Raw genomic sequence first — 24,517 nt, forward strand, 5'->3', positions numbered from 1 at the left:
AACCAATCAAGGGCTTCATTATTTGCACCAGATATGCTTTAGCTGGAACACTTGAAATAGCTCAACTGGCTAGGGGTTTGTTGAGAGTCGAGTTAGAAGCATGGATAAGTCAAGAGAGTGGTCCACAAAGTTCAGAGAGTAGATCATTGCCATTCACAAATAAGGAACAGGATAGAAAACGATAGCCCTGAATATTCCTAGAGATACTTGGGCATCATTGGACCTTCTAACAAGACATAAACATATCTCAAATTCAACATCACAGTCACCTGACTAACCCCATAGAAAATCTATGGTGGGATTTGAAGAAGGCGGTTGCAGCACGCAAGCCCAAGAATATTACTGAACTGGAGGCCATTGCTCATGAACAATGGGCTTAGATTCCTCAGGAATGCTGCCAGAAGCTGGTATATAGCTCTACATCTCGTTTGCAGCAGGTCAAAACAGAAAGAGGACGTCTAGTAAGTACAAAAGATGCTTGTCATAAAGGTGTCAAATAATTTTGAGACTGAAGAAGTCATTATAAGTTGCATTTGCAGTTGAATTTGGGGAAAACCACTTGAAACATTTGTTGTGTTGAACTATTTCAATTGCTTTTATCAAATTCTTTTTATTGTCACTGAAAGTCTGTACATTTTGACAATAAACTTGATTTTCTATGGCGGTTGAACATTTTTTATTACAACCGTATATTTCTCCTTGTAAAGGTTGTCTACATTTTCACTATAATCTATTAAGCAAAAAGGTAGCACTCACCTGATCATGCATATATTACAGAGGTGCTGCTAGGACCAACTAATGCAGTGTACACACCACACTCCATTCCCTTCTAGCTTTAAAGCTTATAGACTTGGACAGAAGTGACCAAAAGAAGATCCCCCCCAACAATGTCAGGCTGGCAAAGCATCATGGATTGTACATTTCTACCACAGCTGGCTACTATTGCTAGCTTATCTTTTGTAATTGAACTAAAGGTTTCCAGTGATGCATTAATTGGCTGAAAGAGGTCAACTTTGGTTTTGACCTCATATTCACGCTTCATTTTTCTGCACGTTCAAATTTCTTTAGTTTTGCAGCTTTCTGTAGCTTCCTTCACCCTTTTAGACATACCTCTCCTTTTCACAAAACCTCTTTCAGTATGAGCTGAGCTTCTGACTTCATTGAGCCCCACCAGGGCCACCATCAGGGCATGACAGCCATGACTGTTGTCATGGGCCCGGCGGTCCTGGACTGCTCTGGGAGTTCCAGGCCCCACATTGCCTATGTACACACATATATATATATATATATATATATATATATATATATATATATATATATAGCGATTTTAGCTACCAGGAGACAGGCCAGTACATCAGGAGACGTGGAGAAGGCCGTAGGAGGGCAACAACCCAGCAGCAGGACCGCTACCTCCGCCTTTGTGCAAGGAGGAACAGGAGGAGCACTGCCAGGGCCCTGCAAAATGACCTCTATCAGGCCACAAATTTGCATGTGTCTGCTAAAACGGTCAGAAACAGACTCCATGAGGGCGGTATGAGGGCCCGACGTCCACAGGTGGGGGTTGTGCTTACAGCCCAACACCGTGCAGGACGTTTGGCATTTGCCAGAGAACACCAAGATTGGCAAATTCACCACTGGCGCCCTCTGCTCTTCACAGATGAAAGCAGGTTCACATTGAGCACATGTGACAGACGCGACAGAGTCTGGAGACGCCGTGGAAAACGTTCTGCTGCCTGCAACATCCTCCAGCATGACCGGTTTGGCAGTGGGTCAGTAATGGTGTGGGGTGGCATTTCTTTGGGGGGCCGCACAGACCTCCATGTGCTCGCCAGAGGTAGCCTGACTGCCATTCGGTACCGAGATGAGATCCTCAGACCCCTTGTGAGACCATATGCTGGTGTGGTTGGCCCTGGGTTCCTCCTAATGCAATACAATGCTAGACCTCATGTGGCTGGAGTGTGTCAGCAGTTCCTGCAAGACGAAGGCATTGATGCTATGGACTTGCCCGCCCGTTCCCCAGACCTGAATCCAATTGAGCACATCTAGGACATCATGTCTCGCTCCATCCACCAACGTCATGTTGCACCACAGACTGTCCAGGAGTTGGCAGATGCTTTAGTCCAGGTCTGGGAGGAGATCCCTCAGGAGACCATCCGCCACCTCATCAGGAGCATGCACAGGCATTGTAGGGAGGTCATACAGGCACGTGGAGGCCACACACTACTGAGCCTCATTTTGACTTGTTTTAAGGACATTACATCAAAGTAGGATCAGCCTGTAGGGTGTTTTTCCACTTTAATTTTGAGTGTGACTCCAAATCCAGACCTCCATGGGTTGAAAAATTTGGTTTCCATTTTTTTTTTTTTTTGTGTGATTTTTGTTGTCGGCACATTCAACTATGTAAAGAACAAAGTATTTCAGAAGAATATTTAATTCTTTCAGATCTAGGATGTGTTATTTTTGTGTTCCCTTTATTTTTTTGAGCAGTGTATGAAAAAACAAATGCAGCTTGGCACTCTCCTGGTCGCTGAATAAATATAGGTAATAATTGCCTAGGCGCTACCCGTGTTAAAGCATATATCAAAAAAATATCAGGGGTGCACTCACAGGTCTTGTGAAAAACTATTATGGCTTAATGGAACAAAAAAGGCCTATTTCTCTCAAATATTGTTCACAAATCTGTCTACATATGTGTTAGTGAGCACTTCTCCTTTGCCGAGATACTCCATCCACCTCACAGGTGTGGCATATCAAGATACTGATAAGACAGCATTATTATTGCACAGGTGTGCCGTAGACTGGCCACAATAAAAGGCCACTCTAAAATGTGCAGTTTTACTGTATGGGGTGGTCCAAAAACCAGTCAGTATCTGGTGTGACCACCATTTGCCTCACGTTGTGCAACACATCTCCTTTGCATAGATTTGATCAGGTTGTCGATTGTGGCTTGTGGAATATTGGTCCACTCCTCTTCAATGGCTGTGCAAAGTTGCTGGATATTGGGAGGACATGGAACACGCGGCTGTATACGCCGATCCAGAGCATCCCAAACATGCTCAATTTGTGACATGTACGGTGAGTATGCTGGCCATGCAAGAACTGGGATATTTTCAGCTTCCAGGAATTGTGTACAGATCCTTGCAACATGGGGCCGTGCATTATCATGCTGCAACATGAGATGGTGGTAGTGGATGAATGGCACAACAATGAGCCTCAGGATCTCGTCATGGTATCTCTGTGCATTCAAAATGCTTTCAATAAAATCCACCTGTGTTCGCTGTCCATAACAAATGCCTGCCCATACCATAACCCCACCGCCACCATGGACCACTCGATCCACAACGTTGACAGCAAACCGCTCACCCACACAACACCATACACGCTGTCTGCCATCTGCCCTGCACAGTGAAAATCAGGATTCATCCGTGAAGAGAACACATCTCCAAAGTGCCCGATGCCATCAAATATGAGCGTTTGCCCACTCAAGTCGGTTACGATGACAAACGGCATACAGGACAAGACGCCGACTGGGCAACAGCTCTGGTGGACATTCCTGAAATCCGCATGCCAATTGCACGCTCCCTCAAAACTTGCAACATCTGTGGCATTGTGCTGTGTGATAAAACTGCACATTTTAGAGTGGCCAGCCTAAGGCACATCTGTGCAATAATCATGCTGTCTAATTAGCAGCATGATACGCCACACTTGTGAGGTGGATGGATTATCTCAGCAAAGGAGAAGTGCTCACCATCAGATTTAGACAGATTTGTGAATAATATTTGAGAGAAAGTGTTGCGTTTATAATTTTGTTCAGTGCACAAAAAAAAAAAAGGATATACGCCAAATGACCGCATACATGCATTTAATTATGCATTATTTCCATTTGGTTATATCTAATAACTTCTTGCAAATCCTGCAATTCTCTTGTCTGCAGCTTTTGTATGCCTGCCCCTACTAACCATGCCCAGACTTACCGAGGCTGTCCAATCACAGACTTCCCAATGATAAGTCTTTGCAAGGCAGGTAGTCTGGGCAATTGTGCCCTTTGACTTTAGCTCCACTGAAATAACCAAGCCAGGAATTAACAGGACCTGTTATCTGCTTGAAAGCAATGTTGAATTTTAATAAAATCTGCACTTAAAAAAAAATAAAAAAAAATATATATATATATATATATATTTATTAGGGGTCCCTTTAAGTACCAATTTGTATGTCTCCATTAAAATTATAACTTGCTACATAAAGCTATTGTGGACTAAAATTCTTATCATGCTTGGCCAACATATGGAGTTATATTCCCCCAAAACTAGTAAGCATTTGATTACTTTACAATCCCATTATATCAGATGAATAATTTAAAGGGACACTATAGGAACCAAAGCAAAAGCTTAATTAAGCAGTTTTGGCAAATAAATCATTTCCCTGTAGTCTCACTGCTCAATTACCGTATTTATTCGAGTATAACGCGCACCCCTAATTTTCGATTAAAATTCGGTATAATTTTTTTTTATATGTTTAATTATTATTATTTATTTTTTGTTGTACCCCCTCCCTGTTTGTTGCCTTGCCAGGGAGGGGGGGTCCAGTGGCATTGGCTTAGCTGTGAGGGGGGGGGGGGGGGGGGACAGCAAGCGTTTACTCACCTCCCAGCAGCTCCTCCAGCTCCCCAGTGTAAATCTCGCGAGACCCGCGGCCGTCAGAGCTGTCCGCGGGTCTCGCGAGATTTACACTGGGGAGCTGGAGGAGCTGCAGGGAGGTGAGTAAACGCTTGCTGCCCGCCCCCCCAGGACCGCCGGGCTTGTAATGAGCCCGGCGGTCCTGGGAGGTATTATCGGAGCACCCACTCCCTCCCTCTTCTGCTGGGCTTTCGCCTTTCCTTCCTCCCTCTTTGATTCAGAGTTGGAATGGAGGTAAGTTTTTGCGCTTATTGTACGGTCTATGTGTCAGTCTGTTTTAATTTAGCCTCTTTGCCATTGTCTAAGGCTGTCTCTGGTTCCCTGTCACAGTCTATGTCAGCCCCTTTCTCAGTGTGTCTCAGTCCTTGACGCGGTAGGACTTAGTCCGTGTCTCCAACTGTCTCTCAGTGCCTGTTACAATCTGTCTCAGTTTGTGAACCCTTTCAGTTCTTCTCTTAGTCTGTATCTCAGTTCATGTCTCAGTCGGTTTCTTTGAGTATAACGTATTTATTCGAGTATAACGCGCACCCCTAATTTTCGATTAAAAATCGTTACAAAATTTTGCGCGTTATACTCGAATAAATACGGTATCTGCCATTTAGAAGTTAAACCACTTTGTTTATGCAGGCAAGTCACACCTCCCTGCATGTGACCTACACAGTCTTCCTAAACATTTCCTGTAAAATCTTATGTTTATATTTCCTTTATTGCACATTCTATTTAACTTCCAATTCCTTATCTCTTGCTCTGTTAATAGCCTTCTAGACTCTGCATGAGCCTACAGTGTGTGAATAAAGTTCAATATACACAGCAGGAGACAAAACATTTTACAAGCCAACATCTAAATAAAAAAAATATTTTTTTTAATGCATGCGGTCAGTCATAACCAGTGGAGGTGTGGCTAGGGCTGCATAGAAAGACACAAAAGTGATTTACTCATAAATGACAGGGGATTGAGCAGTGAGACTTCAGAAGCATGATCTATACACAAAAACTACTTCATTAAGTCATTAAGTTAAAGGTGCCTATAGTAGCCATTCAACAACCACCAACCTCAGCCACAATCTCATTACATTATGAAGAGTTGTAGTCCAGCTGGGTAGCTTTTGCACTCAATCTTATCAAACATATTGAGAGCCTTCTGTTTTGTTTTTTCATCGGACCTCCTGGGAGGAAAAAAGGTCAAAAACAGTTTTGTTTTTTTTCTTTATCAGAGACTCTTGATGGGCAGGAGGCGCTTTGACAGTGTACAGGTGTGATCCTCACTTACCGACCAGGTTTCATTCTTATGACTTAGTCGCAAAATGAATTGGTTGGTAAGTGAGGATACGCTAGAGAGCAGGTCTATGTTCGGGGGAATTGCACATTACATAGACCTGCTCACTAGTGCCAGGAATCTCTCAAATCTATGTTCAGGGAAAATTCCCGGAACATAGACCAATTCACTAGAGCAGGGAATTCCTCAAATATACATCTGGGGTAAATTCCTCGAACACAGACCAGCTAACATTGGGAGTCCCTCGAATTCCCCAAGCTAGAGAGCTGGTCATAAGTCCGAGCAGTCGTAAAGCAGGTACATCACAAAGTGAGGGCCCTACCTGTATAACAGGTAGGCCACAGGCAGCGTGTCCCAAGATGACATCAGACATTGCACAACATGGATATTGGCAGCTAACAAGAGTTTTCTGAACTGCATCAAAAAAACACTCAAATAAGATGAAACGGTTATGGTGCTTAGACATGAAATCTAAATACACTGCTCAAAAAAAAAAAAAGGGACACAAAAATAACATCCTAGATCAGAATGAATTAAATATTCTTCTGAAATACTTTGTTCTTTACATAGTTGAATGTGCTGACAAAATCACACAAAAATTAAAAAATGGAAATCAAATTTTTTAACCCATGGGGGTCTGGATTTGGAGTCACACTCAAAATTAAAGTGGAAAAACACACTACAGGCTGATCCAACTTTGATGTAATGTCCTTAAAACAAGTCAAAATGAGGCTCAGTAGTGTGTGTGGCCTCCACATGCCTATATGACCTCCCTACAATGCCTGTGCATGCTCCTGATGAGGTGGCGGGTGGTCTCCTGAGGGATCTCCTCCCAGACCTGGACTAAAACATCTGCCAACTCCTGGACAGTCTGAGGTGCAACGTGACGTTGATGGATAGAGCGAGACATGATGTCCCAGATGTGCTCAATTGGATTCAGGTCTGGGGAACGGGCGGGCAAGTCCATAGCATCAATGCCTTCGTCTTGCAGGAACTGCTGACACACTCCAGCCACATGAGGTCTAGCATTGTATTGCATTAGGAGGAACCAAGGGCCAACCGCACCAGCATATAGTCTCACAAGGGGTCTGAGGATCTCATCTCGGTACCGAATGGCAGTCAGGCTACCTCTGGCGAGCACATGGAGGTCTGTGCGGCCCCCCAAAGAAATGCCACCCCACACCATTACTGACCCACTGCCAAACCGGTCATGCTGGAGGATGTTGCAGGCAGCAGAACGTTCTCCACGGCGTCTCCAGACCCTGTCACGTCTGTCACGTGCTCAGTGTGAACCTGCTTTCATCTGTGAAGAGCACAGGGCGCCAGTGGCAAATTTACCAATCTTGGTGTTCTCTGGCAAATGCCAAACGTCCTGCACGGTGTTGGGCTGTAAGCACAACCCCCACCTGTGGACGTCGGGCCCTCATCCCACCTTCATGGAGCCTGTTTCTGACCGTTTGAGCAGACACATGCAAATTTGTGGTCTGATGGAGGTCATTTTGCAGGGCTCTGGCAGTGCTGCTCCTGTTCCTCCTTGCACAAAGACGGAGTTAGCGGTCCTGCTGCTGGGTTGTTGCCCTCCTACGGCCTCCTCCACGTCTCCCGATGTACTGGCCTATCTCCTGGTAGCGCCTCCATGCTCTGGACACTATGCTGACAGACACAGCAAACCTTCTTGCCAAAGCTCGCATTGATGTGTTATCCTGGATGAGCTGCACTACCTGAGCCACTTGTGTGGGTTGTAGACTCCGTCTCATGCTACCACTAGAATGAAAGCACCGCCAGCATTCAAAAGTGACCAAAACATCAGCCAGGAAGCATAGAAACTGAGAAGTGGTCTGTGGTCACCACCTGCAGAACCATTCCTTTATTGGGGGTTACTTGCTAATTGCCTATAATTTCTACCTGTTGTCTCTCATTTGCACAACAGCATGTGAAATGGATGGTCACTCGGTGTTGCTTTTTAAGTGGACAGTTTGATTTCACAGAAGTGTGATTGACTTGGAGTTACATTGTGTTGTTTAAGTGTTCCATTTATTTTTTTGAGCAGTGTATGTATGTATAGGTGTATAGATATATTTCAATTTCATTTTCTTGTCAAGAAATGTGAATATTGACTATAAATTATTACCCATAAGGACACTCTGTTACAAAAACAAACAAGCCTTGGTTTCTGGTATCAATAAATCAATAATTTATTCATCTAAAAAAGTGTGTAAAAGTATAGACCTTTTTGTTCACAAGGTATATATGAAGCACATTTATATCGAAGAACTAGTTCTTTTACTCTCAACTTCATGTTTTATTTTTTTATTTAATTTTTTTTTACAAAGTCTTATTTATTTCTGCGTGTGAGGTACCAGAGGTGGGATTAAAATTTATTTTGTAACTTCAAAAAGTTGTTTTTTTCCTTTCTTTTTTGCAAGGAATTATTTTCCCCATCTTTCAAATGTTATGTCTATTTATAGATATTTGTAAATGTGTGTATATATATTTATATATTTATATATATATTTTATATATAAAATGAGAAAGAAAAAAAAAAGACAGCCTGTAAATGTTTAAAAAAAAGTAAAGAAAAATTTAGATTTGTTGAGAAATGTACAACTTTTACATTTTTTTTTTTAAAAGACTGATATATATTTCTATGTACAAATACATTAACCTTTACTCTTTGCCTCTTGTCAGACATTGGTTTCTTTCCTTTCGCTCCCATAAGTGGAAGCAAATTTTAAGTTAAACCTGATTTATTATAAACGTTTCCCTGCGGGGTCAGGGCAGGGCAAGTCTCCCATTACTTTACACATCCTTCGGGGTGGGGTGGGGTGGGAGAGGACATGTGGTGACGGTTTAAGAAGAAATTAGTTAATGTGTCGACATCATGACATGTCATTTAGATCATGCACCCTTTTTATGTTTCACTAATTACATTCAAAAATATAAATCCAAGGTTTGTTCCATCCCCTCACCCCCCTCTAATACAGTTTATGATAGCCCCTTTATAAAAAAAAAAAAAAATTAAAAAATAAAGACTAGCACAGATCTATTATTAAGCCAACATACAAATTACATTGCACTTTGAATATGGCGGGAGTGGTGCATGTCTTTCTTTGCTAATTGTTAACAAGCTCAATCATATGGACAAGGAGTTTGAATCACAGAAAAAAAAGCTGGTTCTGTTCACTGAATTTTTTTGCTCCAATATAACAACTAATGCATGAATTTGTCGACGTTTTTTCACAGATGCATCAATTAATCTCCTTTACTGCCAGAGGGAACTAGTGTGTGCTAACCTGTTTTTACCCAATGTTTGAAATTTTGTTAACTGCAGGATGCTCCTGATTGGTAGTCCTTTCACCCCTGGCTCATTAGTCAGTTCCATAATCTAAATAGGAGTAGATCCTTCATTTTGAATGTGTGTCACAGAATCTTACTCTTAATAACACTGCAGATATGGGCAACGTACATCATAAGAATACTAAAGCAGGATTACTTATTTAAAGAATTTCCTTTTTTGCAAAAATGAAAAGAATTGTTTGGCCTCTGAGAAGGAAGTCTGGACGTCTGCTAACAGGTTACTATAAAATTCCTGATCAATGGTTCTTAGAGATGAAGTGAATACTTTTTAGTCAAGTGGGCCACCATGTATAAGAACTGATCTCTACAAAAAGTAAAGATCTATCAATAAAAGCCTGAAGAGCATTTTTTATATGAGTCATGTACACAGGCTTGGTAGCCTCAGAAAATACATGTCAATGATTATTTTCTATTTCAAATTTTTTAAAATTGAGAGCAATAAATGTTCAATAGAACTATAACAATTTAAAATTTTGTTCTGTTTTGAATTTGAACATATCCAATAACTAGATATATCCCTCTAGCAGCAAAGGAACTGAGCAGCAAATAAAATGATTTAGGCATAATATTGAAGGTGTGTGCCATTCTGGTATCTTCCCCCTTTTGTGTTGGAACTCTAGTTTCTGTAACCACATTCCGGGCCTGTGTTAAAACGGCATCTTTTTCGAATATGATTATTTTCTCTTCCCAGTACAAAAAATGCACTGAGCTGACACACATCTGAGTTTCTCCTTTTGGTGTCAGAATTCAAAACTGCTCCTCTGATCTGGGCGCAGTGCTAGCCGACATGGTTATTCGCTTCTCTTTAGCCAACTGTCAGCATCTATTATGGAAAGAAACCGTTCTGCATTTTCTGTTTTTTTCTTAGTGTACATCTTCTGTATTCCACAGAAAACTGATGGTGTCCCTATAATTGAAGCTTGGAAGGAACATCTCACAGAAGTTTGGCTGCTAAATGTTCCATAACAGGATCTGGACTCCATGATCACCAGTTGATCTTTCAGGCTGCTGGCTGGAGGTTTTTAAATGTCCCTGATCAAAGCTGTATGAAAGCGTTCAGAGAATGTCCATCACCATATTGTACATTTGTGTGAGCACCGTGAAGTGAACAGGCAGGCAAGAAGTTCGGTCCTGAGTGGCAGGGTTACAGGTCAGCCATGACAGTGCATTATACTGCTCCAGCACAAACCTGAAAATTACAAAGTAAAAGCAAAACATTATATTAGAATAGAAACCCATACAGAATTTTCAAAAATGGACAAAAACCTAGTCTTCCCAATATGCTCCCTTTAGCGGTCCTTCATTCTGCCCACTTGTCACTTATCCCATACATAATTTACTTGGTTTCCAAGTTAGCTCATGAATGCTCCCTAAATATGTGATCTTCTAGTTTACAGTCTACTACAGCAAGCTTGGACTTTAATTCTTCAGTATTTCTGTGTGTTGCATTTCATGCAATGGTTCTTGTATTTAAACTGGTCTTTATCCATGTTCTGTTAAAAGACATTTGACAGGCACTTAGGAGTATTTTGTTCGTACTGCTATTGACCATGCAGAAAAACTTTACCTTAGAACGTCTGATGTAGTCTTAGAGTCCAAGGGATGAGGGACACGTGGAGAAGTACGTACAGGAATGAGGTCCTCACTGTGAGATACAGAGATATGGTGGTGCAGGGAGGCCTGTACAATAGAAGGGATAAAGTCATAGGTACATATTCTCTTCTTGCTTTAGTTCAGAGATGGTATGATGCATGCTATTTAAAATTACAAGAAAACAGTATATTCTGAACTTAACAGACATTCTAAGTTGTATTTATCAAGAATACAAATATATCAGTGTACACACAAGTCCCAGTGAGAAATATAAAGTAAATAATACCACCAAATGAGGATGTAACAATGGATCCATTTTTACATCCTCATATGTTGGTATTATTTACTTTATATTTCTCACTGGGATTTGTGTGTACACAGATATATTTGTATTCTTGATATTTTAAGTTTTGATAGTTGGGGAAGCACTATTATATCAGTCACACCGTTTAAATGGTTTTTTTTGGCCACGAGTTTTATTTTATCCAAACTGTTTAGCGCCTACACGCTATATTCTTTACTAAGTCTTATTTATAACGGATTATGAATGTTCTGCATAATTGTGTGGATTTATTTTCATTTCTATGAAATGCAAAGGCAGTTACACATCTACTACGATTTGTTTCATAAGGTGAGGAACTACTGTGAACTATATGAAATTCTTGCGTCATAACCCGTTTAAAAAATTTGAGGTAATCTGCCACAAACATTCACAGGTCTTTTAGCAGTGAGATTGATTAAAAATATTTATTGAGGGTAGTTGCCTACATATTTGACGATAATGTTCAAGAATCAAGCCCATCTGGAATATTATTTTCCACAAAATCTTATGAATAATAATCTCAGATATAGAAAAATTCCCAGAGTTAGCATTATTCCATTTTATTATTCCATCCATTAAGTAGTCTGAAGAGATATCTTGTTATCCAATTATTATTGGCTACTAAAGATAGTTATTGTGAGACTATAGGGAAAAGCAAATCTCCCTACATGGCAAGAGGTTGTAATTCAGATGAAATATTAGATGGAACAGGGTATATCATATCAGAATAGAGGCTATGAAAGATTTGAATCAAATTGGGCTCCTTGGCTGGCTAGATATCCTAATGAATGATGGACACACCCAGAGGGAGATGACTCCAAAAAACTTTGAGGATGTTATTAAAGTACCCCCCTCACCTAGCTCTTCCTATTCTCTTTGTTTCAATTTCACGAAACCAGCCTGATTGTAATGTCTTGTTTTATGTTTTTATGTTTTAACTCCTCAGTTATTCTGACTTTAAGCAGACTTTGTAATAAATACCATGGACAATGATTTTGTATGTGTGTTCTATGTATTGTATTTATAAAACATTGAAAAATTGTAAATAAAGACTATATATATATAGTTAATGCAATGTTAAACACAAATACACACACCAGTCAAGCCACTTTAACAATGCTCTCCCACTATTGCAAGGGATGCTGGGTAGGTGTATGCAAATGAGCTCAACAAAGAACCACATTTTTTGCCTCATAATTCCACTTTATACATAAATTCCTTGAAGTATGCGTCTGCTGTATACAACAACTTTGAAACACAACTCAGGAAGAGGTGCAATGCCAGTGAACCACTCACGGGCAATTGTTTTGAGATGGGTTACTGGCTTGCTATGGAGGCTTGGCGTTACTTGTAAAGTACATACCAAATAAGTTGTGGTGAAAGAAAAAAAAAAAAAGTGTGGATGAAAACCCCTTCTCATTTCATACGCCTACCCAGAATACCTTGCAATAGTGAGAGCACTGTTAAAGTGAGATTTCTGTGGTAAAAGCAAGTCTTATTACTTGACTGGCGTGTGTATTTGTGTTTAACATTGCATAAACTATCCACTTATTTCAGGTGGAAGGGGTTTTCATCCACACTTTTTCCCCCACGACAAAGTGTGTGTGTGTGTGTAAATTAATCAGTACTATAATTTCAGTAAAGCTGCTATTAAAAAATACAGTATTGAGGGCAAACGTGTGTGTGTGTGTGTGTGTGTGTGTGTGTGTGTGTGAATTAATCAGTATTATAATTTCAGTAAAGCTGCTATTAAAAAATACAGTATTGAGGGCAAACATAGTTAACCAATTAACAACCTCAACCGATTGTGCAATGGCTTCAACCAGCTCCTTCCAAAAGGAAATGAGAATGAAAGATCTTGTGGCAAGCCGTGAATATGTCTGTTCTCACAAACAGAAAAGGCAAGCTCTGTATACATACATATGTAATTGTATAAAAATAAGTATTGAAATATCCCACAGGTGACAGAGCCACTTTCTATACATCAATACATGATTGGATAAAAAGTTATATTCCATGGTTAAAAATTAGAGTACTCATATGCACATTCCCGTGGCATCTTCAGTTAAGATACCCTTAATCTAAATAATTTCTGGAGAAATTTCTGTCACCGTGTACAGATAAAATGCATACCTTCCTACCCAAGTACATGTAAAGTACTACATGCATGAAAACTGCAAAATGAATATAGCATTTATTTATATTAAAGAAACTAACCAACAAAACCACTACGTCTTCCTGCTGTGATGGTGTCCCTGCACTTTGACAAATGTGTGTATTGCCATTTGCGAGAAAGGTTTACATTTGTCAGACTCTAGTAGCTGTCAGATTATTTAGATTATACTTTTTTTTTTTTTTTTTTTAAAGTTTTCACATTCAGTGTCATGGCAGCAGGGAACACATTTGCATTATACTGATTCTATATAAGGAGGAGAATTCTATTTGTAGGGCATTCATTGCTTATCTATGGAGAGGTATTGTATTGCCCCAAAATTATCCGAGTACTGATCTCATAAGAAAGTGGAGCGACCGCTGTGGCCATATCATGACAGTGCTGGATAACAGGCGAGTTTACATATTTTATACACACACACAAACACAACGTTTGCTTGTTTCTTTATTATAGTAATTATGATGAAAGGAGATTTGTGGTGGTTATCCCTATTTTTGAGCAACTTACCCAAAGCCCGGCTGTTCTGCTGCTGTTTGGATAATGTAGACGTTTCATAATTTGTCCAAAGTTATCCATCTGTGGGGCAATGATGGGCTAAGCTGCCCCTAGTGCTCACAGCCCATTATTACCATGCACATTTGAATGGCACTTTTTAATAGCTAACTAAATGAAATATCCACAATATTGAAACTTGCAGCTGAGGGACTGGGCTTTGGATGCTGGGACAGACCTAAATATATTCAAACCACTTGAATATCGTTTGAGAAATCCCCCAAAATACATGGAGCATAATAATTAGGATAAACTACAGTGGATATGATGCTTATAGAATCCATTTAAAACCTGTGACTTATGATGTCAAACAACTTTTTTAATTCACTATGTTAGTCAAAATATGTATACAATAATAAGCAAAGTATAGTCGACAAGCATCGGGTAAAAAGCATACTGTATAAAATGGTTATTTTTGGGAAACTCAAGAACCTGGCTATCTTATGTTGTTGCTGTACATTTAAACTAGCTGTAAATGTAGAAAACACAGTTGTTATGAAAAAGTATATACCCAGTCAAGGGTTACCTTTAGAAACAGGGGACACTGGTTTTGAGCTTGGGGACATGAAGACCAGAACCATTCTGGCAGGTTGTCTGCTTTGGCTGTAGACACGTAGTACCCCAAGGCCAGAGGCTGCTGCTTGAGCTCTTCTGGTGTCTCTCGAGATAGAAGGCGCTCACCCTGACACTATAATGGAATATAAGAATACATGTAAACAATGTACTGTATATATCCAGATAGTTTGCTTTTACAGCTTTACAACAAGGAACATCTAAGTGCTTAGGTTTTTTTTTTCTAGCAGAACAATGGAATTTACAACATCGCCCATAATCGGTCAACTTTTTTCCCCATGAGATGTCCCATTTTCGTTTAAATTTATTTGAAAGTTTTAACAAATTACATCACAATCCATATCATTCAATGGCAAACATTAAAAATGATGTGGAGATATGTTCACAATAATGTAAATGTTTAACAGGCAGCTAAAATTGATATTTTAAGGTCACAAATATGTATAGGGATAAGTAAACATAATACAAATCCTGTTAACTGGCAGTCCCTTTTAAATGCTCATTTAATATTTAAATCACATTTATTTCAATTACCATTAAACATTTTATTGAAAGATAACTTGTAGACTGCTTTCCTAATCACAAAGTTAAACCTAGCTCTTATTTTTAGCAAAGACAAACACAGATCATTAACTCCCATGTAAAAAAAATAAAAAAAATAGATTTTTTTGTACATTATATTGCTGTCACTAAATTCTTTATTTTGTGAAAATTTTTGCTACTGCACAAAACAAAACAAAAAAAAAAAACCTCCAATGAATCTAAATAAGCACTGGCTCACAATCCAGCTGCTAAAGAAAAGGGCTAGCTAAGCATTATGGTAAACTGTGCTGTAACGTATTAAGGAGATCTTCTGTAATATGCCACTTGTGTCCTACCATACACTGTTATACCACTACTCTGGTTACAAATAGTGAGTGCATAAAGTCCAGTAGAACTTCTAGAGTATTAGATCTTCCACCTATACTACAGGGTTCCCTCTGGTAGAATGTACATTTTATACAAACTTCTAGAAAAGGGGAGGGGAGAATAATATAGCTCATAAAACTGAGAAGAATTGTGTGTCAGGTCAATTAATTACACCTTTCGCTAGCAGCTCCGTGACTTGTACTGACCTCATAACAAATCTGGAACATGTAGCCTCTGGCATAGTACAAACACTACGCTTCAATTAGCAGGCTTCTTATTAATGGACAGACAGATTAAAGGCACAGTATACTGCTCAGTGCACAAAGATGAAAGGGACAACTACATGTTGCATTATGCTCAAATAAATTGGAGGAATATAATTTGCATACCAATAAGAGAATGGTACACAAAAGGAAATGACAAAGTGTCATAACTTACTACCATTGAAAATAAAAAAAAAGTACATGTGTTTTTAGCCTCTGTGTATTATTTTGTAATGTATACATATAATAAAATTCCTCTTTGCAGTGAACCACCAGGCTTTGCATTGCTCTACAGAGCTGACATCTTAAAGTCCTGTAACAACTTATCTGGTCATAGAACAGGCAGGTAATCAAAGAATAAAATACATCCACCACACCAACATAAAAACAGCAATTTTACTTACCGTAAATTCCTTTTTTCTTTGTATAGTGGCAGTACTCACAGTTGGGATGTTCCTTCCTATCTGGGACAAGAAGCTCCCCCTTCTTCCGGTTTTTATGCCTGTGCTCCGCCTGCTGCCTCCATAAATCCTGTATGCCCTGTACACTCGCCAGTAATAAAAAAGAACCCAAACGGAGACAGAATCATGCAAAATTCATTTAATCTATACAAAAAGTGGAGGGAAAGCCAGTACTGCCACTATACAAAGAAAAAAGGAATTTACGGTAAGTAAAATTGCTGTTTTTCCCTTCGTATAGTGGCAGTACTCACAGTTGGGATATATCAAAATCCCCGTAAAAAAGAAAGGGTGGGAACTCAGCAGGCCACAGCTTGCAACACCTTACGCCCAAATTCAGCCTCAGATGATGAGAATATGTCCAGCCTATAATGCTTGATAAAGGTATGCAATGAAGACCAGGTAGCCGCTTTGCAGATGTCTTCAGGCGAAGCCGCAGCTCTTTCAGCCCATGAGGTAGCCATAGCCCTAGTCGAATGAGCCCTCAATGTAAATTTTAGGGGAATCCCTTTGGAGCGATAGGCCAACCTGATGGTATTGGTCAGCCATCTAGCTAATGAGGGTCCAGAGACAGCATTACCCACACATTTGCCTTGAAAGTAGATGAAAAGATGATCTGAGGATCTAAACTCCCGAGTTTTATGAAGGTAACATTTCAGGGATCTCCTAACATCAAGGAAATGCCATTTCTCTTCCAGCTTAGACGTGGGCGATTGACAAAAGGCTGGCAGAACAATAGGCTGGTTGATTGCAGCACTTGAAATAACCTTAGGCAAAAAAGAAGGTCTGGGATGTAGAACTACTTTTTCTCGATGAAATATGGTGAATTCCGGCGAAGAAGATAGAGCTCGGATCTCACCAATTCTCCTAGCGGAGGTAATTGCCACCAGGAAGGCCGTCTTGAGGGTAAGGAATTTGATGGAGACTTGAAACAAAGGTTCAAAAGGAGGTTCACAAAGGGCTTGAAGAACCAGAGACAAGTCCCACGTAGGAAAGGAAACCAGCCTGGGAGGCCTCTTCAACCGTATGGACTTAATAAACCTTCGAACCAGAGGGTTAGAAGCAATATCCTGAACCAGGAAGTGACTAAGTCATAAGAAATCTGGCCCTTGAGTGTGGATACCCCTAGGCCGGCTTCAAACCCATCTTGCAAAAAAGAAAGAATTTCCGGAACTGAGGCATTGGCCGGATCAGAATTCCGGAGACGACACCAGGTTCTGAACTTCATCCAAACCCTGAAATAGATTCTTGAAGTAGACGAGCGGACAGATGACAGCAAAACGTCACATAGACGGTCAGAAAGACCCTGACCTTGGAGTATCATCCTTGCAGCAACCATGCCGTCAGGTGAAACATTGACAGAGTTTCTTCTGGAAGCTTCACGTTCTCTAAAATGTGAGAAGAGACCGGGAGGTGCCAATGAGAGATGGCCATGTTTTCTACTTCCGAAAACCAACTTCTGTTCGGCCAGAAGGGCAGGACTGCCAGAATTCTTGCCTTCTCCCATCTTATTTTCTGAACAATTCTTGGGATAAGGGCTATAGGCGGGAAGACATAAGCCAGATCGAAAATCCAAGGGAACGATAGACCGTCTAGGACATCTGGGTAATCTTCTGAATGAAGTGACGCAAATCTCCGCACCTTTCTGTTCCTCCTTGTTGCCAACAAGTCCATCTCTGGCCTGCCGAAGCGTGCAACCAGCTCCAGAAAAACTTCGTTTGATAGAGCCCAGTCTGCTTGAGACCAATGTCTTCTGCTGAGGTCGTCTGCAATCACGTTTAGAGACCCTTTGATATGGGTAGCTGATATTGCGCGAAGATTCGCTTGGGCCCAAGACATTATGTGGTAGCAAAGATCTTGAAGAGCTTTGATCTTTGTGCCCCCTTGGTGATTCAAGTAGGCCACCGTAGTGGCGTTGTCCGACTGAATCCTCACCGACTGATTGGCGATGAGAGAACGGAAGGCAATTAGGGCTTCCCAGACCGCTTTTAACTCCCTGAAATTCGAGGAAGCGCATGCCTCTTCTTTGTTCCAAAGCCCTTGATGGAAATGAGAGCCTAGATGAGCGCCCCAACCCTTCTGGGAGGCATCTGTGGTTATTGTAATCCATCGTTTCAGAGCGAACGACAGGCCCTTTGAAATGTTGTCTCTTACTTTCCACCAGTTCAGTTGTCTTTTTACCGTGTCGGATAGACGGAATGGGGCGTCCAGATCTTCCTGTTTTCGCGTCCACTGGGACAGAATGTCCCACTGTAATGGTTTGGATTCCGCCTTTGCCCAGGCGACGGCCGGTATTGAAGACGTTAGGAGGCCTAGCAACCTCATAGCATCTCTGATTGAGCTTAGGTTTCTTTGCAGCTTTGATACTGCTTTGAAAATCCCCACTTGTTTCTTTTTTGGAAGAAAAAGAGATAGGGACTGGGAATCTATCCGAAGCCCCAGGAATACTAAACTCTGGGACGGGGTTAATTCGGACTTTTCCAGGTTCAGGATCCAACCGTGATCTTTTAAAACCTTCATTGCAATCTCTAGATGAAGTTCCAGCAGTTGCCTTGACTGTGCCTTCAGGAACCAATCGTCCAGGTATGGAACGATTGCAATACCTTTCAGACGCAAAACTGCTGCCACGGGTGCCAGAATTTTTGTAAAAACTCGAGGAGCCGAAGATAGGCCAAAGGGAAGCGCCTTGAACTGCAAATGGAGAATCCTTCGCCTTCTCGTTAGAACTGCAAATCTGAGAAACTTCCTGGAAGGTTCTGCCACTGGAATATGCAGATAGGCGTCTTTTAAATCCAACTTTGCCATGAAATCTCCCTTTTGTAATATGTGTGTTACAGACAGAATGCTCTCCATACGGAACTTCTGGTATGGTATGCAGGTGTTGACTTGCTTTAGGTCTAGGATCGGACGAAAGGATCCATCTGGTTTTTGCACCAGGAAAAGACGTGAGTAGACTCCTTGAAATTCCCAACCTTTGGGTACCTTCTCCACTACATTTTTTCTTAAAAGGATGAGTGCTTCCGTAAGCAGGGCCTCTGATTTTACCTTTGAAGGATAGCTTGACAGAAGGAAGGATGGTCGAGGACTTGAAGAAAACTTTATCCTGTAACCTTCTGAAACGGTTCTTAAAATCCACCCATTTGAAGAACTTTTTCTCCATTCGTGGGAGAAGAACCGAAGGCGTCCTCCCACTCTTTTGGCGTCAAAACTTCCTCTTTTTATCTTGTTTGTTGAATTCATGCCTAGACCACTGGCTGTTATTGCCACCCTGTTTGTGGAACCTGCGAAACCGCCCTTGGTAACGAAAGGACCGCTGGTTCTTGTACTGGAATCTCTTATATCCCTGGGCTCTTGGTTCCAGCGGAAGGGCTTTCTTCGTATCTGACATTTGTTTAATAATGTCTTCCAAAGGGGTACCAAACAACTTGTTCCTCTCGAAGGGTAATTCACATAACGCTGCCTTCGATGCTGAATCAGCTGTCCATGTACGAAGCCAAAGGGCCCTCCTGGCTACTGATGATAACCCCATAATTCTTGCTGAGAAACGAAGACACTCTTCAGCAGTATCCGAAAGGAATTCATTGGATAGCTTCAGCAGGAACATGAGATGGGAAGGGTCCATATCGGATTTTCCCATAAGGGAATCTTCCAGTGCGTGAAGCCAAACACTCTGGGCTCTGAGCACTGCTGAACCCGCAATTTCAGCTCTGCACTGAAAGCCTGCGGCCTGGTATATTCGTCTACATGAAGTTTCGGCTCTTTTGTCCATAGGATCCTTGAGGCCAGAGACTTCGCCAATAGGTATAGTGGTCTTTCTTCATGGTATCCTTAAAGGACTCAAATGTCTGGGACAAATTTTCCTGAAACCAGCTCAGGAAGGATGTCATATCCGATTGTTTTGTTTTTTCAAGTAATTCAGAAGCGCACTGGTTACACGTCTTTTTACGACATCCGTCAGGTAGAGGAACAGCACATTCCAGACAACTTAAGTGCTTAGACTTGCTTGTGGCTTTTTTGGGCACAGAAGTAGACATCTTGTCCTTATCTGCCTTGTCCGGAGCTATAGGGCTGGACATATCTGTAAACCAGAATAAGGAAGCAATTAATAAAAATTTAAAATTTAAAATTTAAAATTTACGCATGCATTATAATAGGTGATAAAGAGGAGAGTTTAAATAGTTAAACCTCACCTTTATCCACCTGAGATCCGTGCAGGAGGGCTGGTGACACGGAGAAACCGAACTGTACACCCACCTTTGGGGCCAGAAGGGTTTAGCACAGCTTATATACCTATTTTGAATTTCGCGCCAAAAAACTCCGGATCGCGCATGCGCAGTAGCGCGATACCGGGTCTGGTGGAACGCAACGCCACCCGGGCGTGCGTTCCACTGCTGTGCGCATGCGCAAGTCCCACGAGGAGGACCGCCCGGGAACTCCAAAGGGGAAGCCACATAAAAAGTCCTACCTGGTCTGGTTCCGTAACGCCAGACCGGAAACCTCTCTGCCACTCAGCTCCCACCCGGGGAGCTATCGGGCGCACACCTCCTCGATCAGCAGCCTGTGCTGATCGCACCATCTCCACCAGCTGGGGAACCTGTCCGTCCCGTTATCGGGACAAGAAGAACTGGCGAGTGTACAGGGCATACAGGATTTATGGAGGCAGCAGGCGGAGCACAGGCATAAAAACCGGAAGAAGGGGGAGCTTCTTGTCCCAGATAGGAAGGAACATCCCAACTGTGAGTACTGCCACTATACGAAGGGAAAAAAGATGTGCCAGACATTTTAACAATGCACTCTGGGATGGTTTCAGACCTTCATATTGTGAAAGTTGTGCTTAATGATGGCCATTCCAATGAGGCAAAGGAGATGCACTGAATACGTAAAACAAAGTGTTAGCATATATATTCATTGCAAAATAATATACAGCACAGCTATACTCCATGTAATCTTTTAATGTTCATAACAATCAAAAATGTCTTCTATCTCATATAAATTTTCTTTCCCTCTGACATTGTACTCACCCGGCTGTGCTGGAAGTGAGATCCCACCCCGATGCCTGTGGGAGAGCCTGGCGAGGAGTTTGGGGGTGAGTGCAGATTGCCTGTGATTAAAATTCCTATGTCATTGTCCATATCGTCTGGAAATGGCAGGTCAAACATATCTGTCGGAATAGAAAGATTGATGAAAACTTAAAAACTACTATGTAAACACGTTTGTCAGAACAGCACACAAAATATATATTTCTAAAGTTGTGTTTTGTTGTTTTTATCTACTCTGCAAGACTTACGGTACAATGGGCTCACGCATATTTGTGGAAATAATAAGACTGATGCACAGTGTTGAAGGTATTATGAATATTGTGATAATACCAAATATGAAAAATAAGATAAAACCTTAATTTCCTTGTAGCACCTTTGGTTATAAAGACTACAATCCTGGCAGTGGACTTCCTCCACATACAAGTGTTGGTTCGTGCAATCTAAGCAGCACTGGTGTTTAATGGCCTGAAAAGATGGTTAATAGTCAGCCATGATAATGAGAAATGTTTGTAGCAAGAATGGCTAAGGGCAAGGGGGTCTATTAGCAGTTATGTACGGTGCACAGGCAGAGTAGTTAGAAGTGTTTAATAGTTCATTTAGCTTAAGGCTCAACAAGACTGCTTAGATAAGAGGCGGAGGGAGCTTAAAATAGCTTCATAAGGCTATTAAGAAAAAAAATTACAGTAATACCTCGCCAGGTGTGGATTGCTGTAAATTTCTGGTAAGAACATGCGACCTTGAGTAAATTTTAACTATAATTAGTTCACTGTACACCACTTCATATTGGTATACAAGTATCCACAGTATTCTCTGTGTAAAGGGTTTTCCTGTCATGACCCCAATGGCGAGCTACAAATGTGCATACGATCAATTTAAAACACTGATAATTCAAGATAAGCAAGCTTTCGCTTCCACAGATGTGGTACTATACCAACTTCTCACAAAAACACACATTTAATTTTGCTTGCTCTCATATTTTCTTTATTTTTATAGTTTATTTTAGATCTGTAAAATATACTGCTATGCATTTCATATGGATTTTGGGAAGGGAAAAAAACTGTTAATCTACTGACACTGGTGTCATAATTTGAATGGCACTCACCATTATTAGGACTGAAACCATCCTCATTCACATAATTAGCAGGTGCAACCTGTATGGTCGCTGAAGTAGGGAACACCAAAATGTGAGTACAAGAAGCATCCTGCGGTGTGCTAAGCTGAGAAGTCTGTAGATTCAAAGCTGTGCTGCGGCCAAACACAGAGCCCATTGTGACAGCATCTGCAGGAAGAAAACAGTCAGTCAAAAAGATTTGTTAAGAATCACAACCAATACACAATAGATATGATTATATCATGAATAAATTACTAGTATGGAATAGGACATATTCCATATACACAGAAATTAACTGCCTTGCTGATACGTATCCAGAAAATAACTAAAAGGAGAAATGTAAACATAATCTGTTGCTATTATAATTGCGGAATCAAACTCTGAATTGCATAATTTTTACAATTGAACACTGGTAAATTTAAATAAGCAATGGTAACTAACCAGGCATGACAATGAAGGATCCCTGGGGCTCCATAGCTACAAGGCAGGCACTAAGGATAGAGGGTGAATCAGCAGCTGAGATGCCACACATTCTGCATGTTTCTTTAAGTTGACGGCTGATTGTCTGTAGAGAGCATTCTCCAAGCAAAATGCTCCAATCTGAAACAAAGTAAAAAATTTAGGCACTGAAGCATAACGGTTATATGGGATATGGGATATTTTCAGCCTGTTATTTTAGTTTACCCTTCAGCTCGCCATGACCCAATCGCCCAAGGCGTCCAATCACCACTCTCCATGGCAATGATGTCATCTGCATGATCCCCACACACCACTCCCATAGCTTCTGCAACCCAATCTTGCGCGCTGATACTTTGCTTCTCCGAAACCTAAAAGATCACATATGAAAGCATAAGTAGCAGTTATGAGAATTGTCTTGACACCCCACCAACACATGCTGAACATGCCCTCCTCATGTAAAAAGTAAAAAAACAAACACAAAAAACTACACTTGGCAGTACAATCAGCTAATTCTATCCAAAACAAATGTAGAAACATGTAGGCAAATAAAAAATAAGTGTAAACATCCATTCACATGCGACTGTAAATATATTAATGGAAACGGAGTACTACTACTCACCTATTGGGCACATGAATATTCACCACACATGTGTCCAACAACTCCCCTTGGAGATCAGTGCAAGAAGCCAAGAGCCAGCGCTGGTCGTGGGAAAGGCAGTATCCAACAAACAACACATTGTATTTCTGCCCAGCCTCACCAAATGTTTCACCCAGCTCTGTCTGTTTGTCCTTGGTGGGGGCAAGCAGGAAGGGTGGAGAATATAGCTGCCCAGGGATAGGATTCTGCAAAGGAAGAAGCAAAAATGTCTGCATGCTATACAGGAAGTCTACCCTGATAACAAATCAAGCATGTGCTTTTACATACCACTTCTCAAATAAGGGTCATTAATGGTTCAGGCTCTATTGATATCCCACATGCAACTGCATATAAAACAACTGCATATAAAATAAAGTATTGATCCACAGGTGTTGCTCAGAACTGGTACAAGAAGCACTTCTTAAAACAGTAAAGCGTAATAACATGCCAATATATTCTGGCGAATGTTAATCACCATCTCTAGCAAGTACTGTTACACCAATACATGTACAACAAATTAACTTATTTTGCAGCTTTCTTTGGGCTATTTTAATAACAAAGTGTTGAATAAATGTTAGTCAAACAAAAGTATTCAAATGAATATAATGGGTCTATAGTCACGTTAGATCGAAGACTGATTTCAAGTATGTCATAGATTAGGTAAGTAAATTAGAAGAACAAAATGTGTATTAACCAACATATTCATGCTGGCATTTTATGCTCAGTTTTTAAAACGAAGAAAAAACTGTTTATGTATAATAATAATTCAGTAAATAGTATACTACATCATATGCAACTATGATGGTTACAATTATCTTCACTATGCAGGATATTCTTAATATTTGTATAAGAGTGGATTCAAATATACAATGAAGACTGCATGAAGCAATGGTGGTAAAATTACCTGAATAAACTGTATTCACTCACCTCTGGGTTCCTGAGTATTGCATTAAGAGCAGCAGCAGGGCCGAAGCCAGTGAGAGGTTTAATAGGTATCTGGGAGGGAATTGGTCGTCTGCACTGGCAGTACACAGAGAATGCAAGAGTCTTCAAGTGCTGGATATAAGAGACCTTGTCATCACTTACTGTCTGAAGGAGATACCAGCAGGGGACCACCTA

The 24,517-nt window shown here is 40.9% G+C and overlaps 1 protein-coding gene across 2 annotated transcripts in view; it reads right to left on the reverse strand.

Moving 5' to 3' along the window:
• Nucleotides 1-8,509: 8,509 nt before the first annotated feature.
• MED13L (mediator complex subunit 13L) overlaps nucleotides 8,510-24,517 on the reverse strand; it is a 155,661-nt gene continuing 139,653 nt past the window's right edge. For both annotated transcript variants that reach the window (XM_063454733.1, XM_063454732.1), the window contains exons 23-31: nucleotides 24,326-24,514; nucleotides 23,381-23,604; nucleotides 22,987-23,129; nucleotides 22,744-22,902; nucleotides 22,294-22,470; nucleotides 21,174-21,313; nucleotides 14,476-14,637; nucleotides 10,877-10,989; nucleotides 8,510-10,498 (exon numbers count right to left, since the gene is read on the reverse strand). In XM_063454733.1, the coding sequence (XP_063310803.1) occupies nucleotides 10,366-10,498; nucleotides 10,877-10,989; nucleotides 14,476-14,637; nucleotides 21,174-21,313; nucleotides 22,294-22,470; nucleotides 22,744-22,902; nucleotides 22,987-23,129; nucleotides 23,381-23,604; nucleotides 24,326-24,514 (1,440 nt within the window). In that variant the 3' untranslated portion in view covers nucleotides 8,510-10,365. The remainder of the gene's footprint in view (nucleotides 10,499-10,876; nucleotides 10,990-14,475; nucleotides 14,638-21,173; nucleotides 21,314-22,293; nucleotides 22,471-22,743; nucleotides 22,903-22,986; nucleotides 23,130-23,380; nucleotides 23,605-24,325; nucleotides 24,515-24,517) is intronic.

Source organism: Pelobates fuscus, chromosome 5, assembly GCF_036172605.1.
Source record: "Pelobates fuscus isolate aPelFus1 chromosome 5, aPelFus1.pri, whole genome shotgun sequence".
NCBI classification, from domain to species: domain Eukaryota; kingdom Metazoa; phylum Chordata; class Amphibia; order Anura; family Pelobatidae; genus Pelobates; species Pelobates fuscus.